The sequence below is a fragment of the Oryctolagus cuniculus genome, chromosome 5, assembly GCF_051225735.1.
Source record: "Oryctolagus cuniculus isolate XC-2025 breed Fujian yellow rabbit chromosome 5, ASM5122573v1, whole genome shotgun sequence".
Lineage (NCBI taxonomy): Eukaryota > Metazoa > Chordata > Mammalia > Lagomorpha > Leporidae > Oryctolagus > Oryctolagus cuniculus.
In genome coordinates this window covers 145,332,267-145,340,245 of record NC_142871.1, presented here as the reverse complement: position 1 = coordinate 145,340,245, position 7,979 = coordinate 145,332,267, and the positions used below count along the sequence as shown (strand labels likewise).

General features: G+C 46.2%; 1 protein-coding gene across 14 annotated transcripts in view; it reads left to right on the top strand.

Annotated features, from left to right (window-relative positions):
• The first annotated feature begins 477 nt into the window (after positions 1–477).
• KIF13A (kinesin family member 13A) overlaps positions 478–7,979 on the top strand; it is a 243,766-nt gene continuing 236,264 nt past the window's right edge. For 13 of the 14 annotated variants that reach the window (XR_016234740.1, XR_011388751.2, XM_008274127.5 and 10 more), the window contains exons 1-2: positions 572–802; positions 1,065–1,155. Coding sequence is in view for 12 of the 14 variants with exons in the window: in XM_008274127.5 (XP_008272349.1) it covers positions 748–802; positions 1,065–1,155 (146 nt within the window). In the remaining 2 variants the exon portion in view is untranslated. Of the gene's footprint in view, positions 803–1,064; positions 1,156–7,979 lie in introns of all 14 variants that reach the window. The other variant, XM_089334368.1, reaches the window with a different exon arrangement.

Here is a 7,979-nt window from a genome sequence, read left to right as displayed (position 1 = left end):
AGCCGGACAGGCTCCGCCACCATTCATTCTTATGTAAGCGTTAAGGAGCCTCCCGACCCTCTGGCCCTCTCTGCCCGGTCAGGAGCGTCCGCACACGGGCGAGGGCGCGGCTGACACACACTCCCCCTCGGTCTCGGTTCGCCACAAAGCTCCTGAAACACCGCAGCCCGCTCCGGAGCGGCGGCCAGGGCGTCGTTCCCGCCGAGGGAGGCCTGGCCGCCCGTGCCCGGCCCCTCACGGCGCCTTCGGGCTCTGGCGCGCGGTGCCCGTGGCCCGCCGAAGGTGTCCGCAGGGTCCCCGCAGGCGCCCGCACCGCGGAAACCGCACGTCCAGCGCTCGGCACCCGGCGGCGCCTGAGCCCGCGCCCCGCCCGCCTGCGGTCCCCACCCGCCCCCCTAGCACCGCGGGGCGCGAAGATGGCGGCGCGGCGGCCGCGAGCGGCTGAGGCGCTGTGAGCCGGGCTGGGCCGGCGAGGCTAGAGCGGCGTCTGGGCCGGCGGCGCGGCCTCCTCCCCGCCCGCCGCCGCTGCCGCCGCCGCCGCCGCCGCGCCCCGCCCCGCGCGCCCGCCCCTCCCCGGGCCGCGGCCGAGCCCCGCGTCGCGCTCCCCCGGGATGGCCCGCGCGCCTCGGCGCTGCCCAGCGGAGCTCTCGGCCGAGCGGCGGTGGCCGCGCTCCGGGCGCGCGCGGCGGCGGCGGCGGCGGCGGCGCGGCGCGTGAGGGCCGCCAGGGCCGAGCGGGCGCCGCCAACATGTCGGATACCAAGGTAAAAGTTGCCGTCCGCGTCCGGCCCATGAACCGACGAGGTAAGGAGCTTTCTGCTGGTTGTGATTTCTGCTCGGGCTGGGGGCCGGGGCAACTTTGGGAACTGCTCGGGCCGGCGGAGCCGGGGAGCCGGGGTTCCGGGCGGAGGCGGCGGTCGCCCGCCCGCCCTGGCCGCGGAGCCGGGGAGCCCGGGCGCCGTCTCCCGGCCCCGCCGCCTCCAGGACGGAGCCCCCGCGCGGCGCGGCGCGGCGGGCTGGGCGCGGATGCTCGAGTTTGCAGCGTCGGTTTCCCCTGTGCTTTCAGAACTGGAGCTGAACACCAAGTGCGTGGTGGAGATGGAAGGGAATCAGACAGTCCTGCACCCTCCTCCTGCCAACACCAAACAGGGAGAAAGGTACAGCGCGCACGGAGCGGGCGGGAGGGGGACCCAGGCTCTCCGGGTCCCGCAACTTTGAGCCGGGAAAACGGGAGTGCTCTTTCCCTATTGTTAGGGGGACGGCTTCAAGTTTGTCTCACGCTCCTCTTTGACGCGGCTGCAAGTCCAAGTTCTTCTCTTTCCTCTGTGCACCCCACCCCCTTTCCCGGTCCCCTCCCATCTGCAGCGGTGTCAGGCCAGGCCCCCAGGCCGCAGCCAGCGCTTGTCAGAGAGTGCGGGGGCCGGATGGGACCTGGAGACCTGCATTTTACAGTCAGGGAAACTGAGGCCCGGAGCCGGCAATGACCAGCCCAAGCCTATTGTACCTAGGAACCAGTGCACTACCGCATAGGTTTGCTTCCTTTAGCAGAGTTGTGTAGGGACGTTGCGTGGAAAATAGGTGGAAAAAGAAAGCCAAGCGTTCTTGGGTGATGCGAGCTCAGGCTGGGCCATTACCAGATCTGTTTTTTTGTTGTTGTTGTTCGTGGTGGTGCCGGGTGAAGATAATGCCTGAATGTAACGCGCAGATTCTGATTTTCAGGGAAACAAAAGTAGTGACCTGAACTGTATAGACACTGGGGATGTTTAAAAGGGAGTTGTATTTACTAGATGGCAACATATTTGCATTTGAAAAGTGGTAACTGTTGGATCTTTATAAATTCTGCTCTGTTGCATGCAACTGTATGGGAAAATGCCCTAAAATGATTTGAATATTTGGCATTTTTCTGGTGCGACCGTGAGAAGGAATGGGTTGGGATTCATTCAGTGCAGCAAGGCAGTAGCTTGTAAAAAATATGAAAGAAAAAGCATGAGATTTTACAAAATTCTTTCTCGAATGAGTTTGTTTCTGAAAGTCACCTGTTGATTGATGAGTTACACTTAGTGAATTTTGCTGTTCAGAGAATTTTTTTTTTCACTAGAGACTATGAAGTAGGGTTTGTTATTTTATTGCTAAAGATTGCAAGTGCCTCTGTTCTGTAATCATGCCTTCTGTCGCAATTGTGCTAAGTTGGAGGAAGAAAATAATGAGGAGGTAATATTGGAAATTCTTTGCTTTTTGTATTGGGTCTAGCAAGTTTTAATCCCATTTGCAAACATTCTGCTACTTCTAACAGATTCTTATGGTGATATTAAATAGCTTAATTATACTTAAAATGTTGCATTCAATACATTTTAGTAATTGTGTATCCTTGGACATTGGTTATGTTTAAAGCAATACAATTTCATGTTGGTAGCAAACTCATTGATTAAGTTACAATATTTACCAATTAAATTTGATGTCCACACTACCAAAGTTTGTTCCCCTCTCCCCTAGACTGGATATAGTTACATTGTTTCAGAAGAAAGTTCCATTGGGTGGGATTCTTCAAACCACTCTGGGAAACAGGTAGATGATTTTAATTCCTTTTATGTGGCTGCTGCTTCTGTTTTCCCTGCTGGTTTGGCACCTGCTCCTTGTCACTCTTAACCCTCAGGAGTGCCATTGTCAGTTACTACTTAATGAAATTAAATGTGGTCATTTGTGTAGAGGAATAGATTTTGTGGAATTTGGATGGAATGTATAGCTGTAGACAGTTGATTCCAGATGCTAAGTATAATTAGTTGATCATTTATTTGTAGTTTGTCACATTAATTACTACTCAGAATATGTAAAGACAAGACTTACAGGGTGATTTTGGTATTCATCCATTGCCTTGCTTACTGGGTAGTTTTAAGAACAGTGTTGAAGTATGTGTGTTCTCTTATTCTGTCCTGGCAGATCTGATTCTTCAAGTGGTGGATGGACCCTTTTTGTGGGGTTCACTCAGTGTACCGGCAGGTCATTCAGTTTACAGGGATGTCTACACAGCACTGCTACTTGTTGATTAAGGTCCCCAAATGCATTTTGATTTCCATTATGCAGTTAGGTTTCCTATTTCTCTACAGAGTTTTTCCTTAAAGCAACAGATCAGTTAAAAATAGAAACAGCTTGTCCCTTGGGCTTTGGGTTGATTATTTGCAAAAGTGTTTCATGCTATATTTACAGTTCTTCCTATCATTTGTTTCTGGGTACAGCCAGGGTGGGGTGAGGGTAAGCCAGGAGAATACTGAGGATGTTCTTATTTTTCAAACCAAAAAGTCCAAGATTTGACATGTAAGAAGTCTTTAAATAAATGCATATTGGCAAGCCTGTGTCAAAATGACAATTACTATATTTCTATGCAAGTTCATGAAATTACCAGCGTATTAAACATGAGTCAAAATTCTAATTACTGGATAAAAGTTTTCAGTCTTCCCAGTAAAACAAGTGAGGGTGCATTGACTTCCAGGAAAAGAAGTAGACTGGCTCAGCTTTCATCATCTTCCCCTCTTTATGGAACTAAAGTCAGGACTGCATGACGAGGACCAAGAAAGATCAGAGGCTGTCTGAGGCTGGAGATGTTTGTTTTGGTGCTGACATTCTAGGATTATAATACATTGCATAGGTCCAGGGTGATAGTTGATATGTACATTGATCACTGCCCTGAAGCGTTAACACTTACATGGAATTGTTTCTTATAATACTGTTGTGTTACTATCCAGGAGGTGTTTGTGAAATTTGGATTGTGTGGGTACCATGTTTGGCACAGGGGATCCAAAGATAACTGTGGACACAGTGTGTATGCCAGACACCCTCACCTTTGGCAGGTGCAGGAAGGGAGAAGGGAGAAAATAGTTAAAATAACATGATGGTGAGTTATGCAGGTGTGTAGTTTTGCCAACACATACACCATTATTGGGAAATTCCATGTCCCCTCTGTCTTGTCTGGAGGCTCCGAGCTCCCTGAAGGCAGGTCTCTTGTCTTGCTTTTCTTGCATGGGGCCTGGCATGCAGCAGGCGCTCAGCAGCTGTCTGCAGTGTGATGGGAGCATTGAGAGAGGCTGCAGAGCAAGCTAGGCCCTGGCAGCCTGCAAAGACCAGGCAGCCTTGGTGTTGCTCTTGTGTTGAGAACACAGGTTCAGTTTTGCAAGGTCAGCAGAACATTCTTTGTCAATGAAAGCAGAAACATACCTGCCACAGCTTACTTCTGGGTGATTGTGTGTGAGTGCGGCAGCAGAGCAGGATGCGGAAGCAAAGCTGTTTGCTGTTTGGCAAGTGGAAGAATGAGAATCTCTGATTTGCCTACCAGGATGAGTTACACGGGGAAGTCTTCATCTCCCCACTGCTGTCACCCCTGTTCTTCTCATCTGCTCATAACTCCAATGAAAGGCAATCAGCCATCTGTTTTGCCTGTATTTTTTTCTGCTGCACACACACATATACAAAAAGGTGTAGCTTATTCCTTTATATTTTGTTTTTCAAATTTTATTTATGTATTTTCATTTTATTTGAAAGAGAGACAGGCAGGTATTCCATCCACTGGTTCACTTCCCCAGTGTTCGCAACAGCTGGGACTGTGCCAGGCAGAAGTCAGGAGCCCAGAACTCAGTCTGGGTCTCTTCCATGTGGTGTCAGGTGTCACCTACTTCTGAGTAGTACGTAGCAGAATTGGAAGTGGGGCCTAGACCCTGACTCACGGTTTTCAATATGGGATGCAGGTGACTCAAGTAGTGTCTTAAACACTGTACCAAATACCTGTCCCTGTATATAGTTTAATAAATGCTTTTAGTATCTTTAATACCAATATTTGAAGACTAATTCATTCTTTTTTTACATCCAGTGTGGATGGTAAAGGTAGTTTTAAAATACAAATGGTTGGGGTATGGCTCCAATCCTTATAAGTTTTTTTAAGACTTATTTATTTATTTGAAAGGCAGAGTTACAGAGAGAGAGAAGGAGGGGGAGGGTCTTCCATCTGCTGGTTCACTCCCCAGTTAGCCATAACAGCTGGAGCTGCGCTGATCTGAAGCTAGGAGCCAGGAGCCTCTTCTGGGTCTCCCATGAGGGTGCATCTTCTACTGCTTTCCCAGGCTATAGCAGAGAGCTGAATCAGAAGTGGAGCAGCTGGAACTTGAACTGGTGCCCATGTGGGATGCCAGCACTGCAGGCGGGGGCTTTACCCGCTACGCCACAGGGCTGGCACTGATCCTTATAAGTTTTAAGAAGAGAAGTTTTATTATGGAAATAGTATAATGCAGCTTGCTTTCTACAGGTGATTTTGTTCTTGATTATTTTGTGTAAGTGGATGGTAGGGCAAGCACCTACAGGAAAATGCATGTCTAACATAGCTGAGTATAAAGAAAATATCGGACTAAATATGGCTCTTAATAAAAGAGCATCAAAGTTAGTTTTTAGCTTCCTTCCCCATTGTCCATACTGCAGGAGTACTATATATGCTCTGCCAAGTATATGAAGAAGGGCTCAGGGGAGGAAAGCTACCTCTTTGTCAAATGCATGTGTCTTTTCTGGCTTATGCCTTCACATTGCAGGCAATTTGACTTCCTTAGCCATTCCTTCTGCTCAAGTGTGTCTGAAGGCCAGAAATTTAAATATTTGTGAAACGAATACAAAATTAAAAAGCTATGTCTCCTAAGAAGCTATAATGTACTATATTAGAAAATCATTTGTGGGACTTTAAATTCTGTTTTCTAAGTTGTTATTTTTCTCTTTTTATGGTTTATTATGAGAAAGCAAGGCATATCCAGGTTTCACTAACATAGGAGTATGCATTCTGCAGGCATGATACTACTGGAATTTTAAAGAGCACTATTATGCATATTTTCATTATATATAAACATTTTCAGTTTTTTTTTTTTTGAAATAAAGGTATGTTGAAATCTCTTACTTTTTAAAAAGATTTTTATTTGAAAGGCAGAGTTGCAGAGAGAGTTAAAGAGAGATCTTCCATATGCTGGTTCACTCCCAGAATTGCCACAACCTCTGGAGATGAGCCATGAGGAAGCCAGGAGCCTGGGACTCCATCCTGGTTTCTAATATGGGTGGCAGGGGCCCAAGTACTTGGGCCATTCTCCCCTGCCTTCTCTAGGCACATTAGCTGGAAACTAGATGGGAAGTGGAGCAGCTGGGATGTAAATTGGCACTCATATAGGATGCTGGCTTTGAAACTGGTGGCTTAACTCATTGCACCACAATACCAGTCCCCGAAACCTGTTACTTTTTTTTTTTTAATTTTTTTTTTTTTTTGACAGGCAGAGTGGACAGTGAGAGAGAGAGGCAGAGAGAAAGGTCTTCCTTTTGCCGTTGGTTCACCCTCCAATGGCCGCTGCGGCCGGCACGCTGTGGCCGGCGCACTGCGCTGATCCGATAGCAGGAACCAGGTACTTATCCTGGTCTCCCATGGGGTGCAGGGCCCAAGTACTTGGGCCATCCTCCACTGCACTCCCAGGCCACAGCTGGCCTGGAAGAGGGGCAACCAAACTGTTACTTTTAAAAACAAGACTTAAAGTATTATAATACAGTGTAGTTTAGAGTGGTGATTTAAAAATTGCTGTGATTGCAAACCCCACTTAAAATCATTTTTACATGTTGAGCCTCTGTGTGTGTGTATTATAAAGGCTTACTGAAAGATATCTGTCTTATGCAGTGTATCTTATTTTCTATCCTCTTCTGTTCCAATTCATTTAAAATATGATAGTTGTGATTTATTGCATTGATTTCACCACCCACTAATGAATCACAAACTTGTAATTTGAAAAACACAGGTTTAGCAAGAACTTGGGCTTTGCTTTTTTTTTTTTTTTTAAACCAGCATAAATAATTTAGAGTGTGAAGTGGTTCTATAATTTATAAAGGCTATGCTAAAAAAATCATCCTCATTTCTTTTCCCAGAGGCAACTACTTTTAGTGGTTTTAGTTCATTCTTTTGGAATTTCCCTCTATATTCTGTGCATAATCACTGGCAGTGCTGGTTTTTGATTTTTGATTTGTTCTCTTTCTCCTCTCCTTCTGTCCTATTCCTACCCTACCCCTAGATTCTTCCTGTTCCTCCATTTTCCTAGTACAGTTATATAGTAATTCTGTTTAGATCTGTGTTCGGTGTTCATATCATTTATTTAACTATATAGAACAGTGTTTACATTTGAGTCATGTACTCGTCAATGAATTTTTTTCTGTCATACAAAACTTTTTGTTTTCCCTGGAGTGAATTTTTTTTTCTTTAATTTTTTTCTTTTCCTACTTGCCATTAATTCAGTATTCAAACTCTGCCCCTTGCCTGCATCTCTTTTCAAAATGTCCTCTGCCAGTTTCATCATCTTGGAGACTAACTTGCTCCATTATGGATGGGTGGCCATTGCTGTGTCGTGTGGCTGCTTTCTTAGGTTTCCCTTCACCGTTATTCTGGGAGCTCCTTGTACTTGCCTTCTAGGTGGAGATCACATACTTTTCTATTTCCCTTTTCTTCTCTCTTAGTGTATTGCCTCCATTTTGTGAAACACATTCTTCAGTAGCTTTCTGAGAAGCTGTGTTTGGGAGGTAATTTTTTTTTTTTTTTTTTTGAAACCATGAAAGCTGTCTTCATTCTACCCACTTACTCATTGATAGTTTGGAAGGGTGTCCAATCGTGTTTTGGAGACAGGCTAATGTCTTGTCTTCTGTTGCTTCCATTGAGAGGTTTTTTAGATTTCAGATCCTTTGGATGTGGCCTGCTTTCCTTTTTCCTGGAGTTTTGTGGAATATTCTTTCCCATTTTTATGAAATCACAATAATGGGCTTGACTCGAAATCTCTTATCTGTCCATTCTGAAAGAAAATTCCTAAATTAGTTCATTAACAAATTCTTCCCCTTTAACTTCTCTGTTCATTTCTGGGACAGTTACTTGAACATGAGGTTACTTGAACTGGTCTTCTGATGGTTTTATTTTTTCCTTCTATTTTTTCATCTT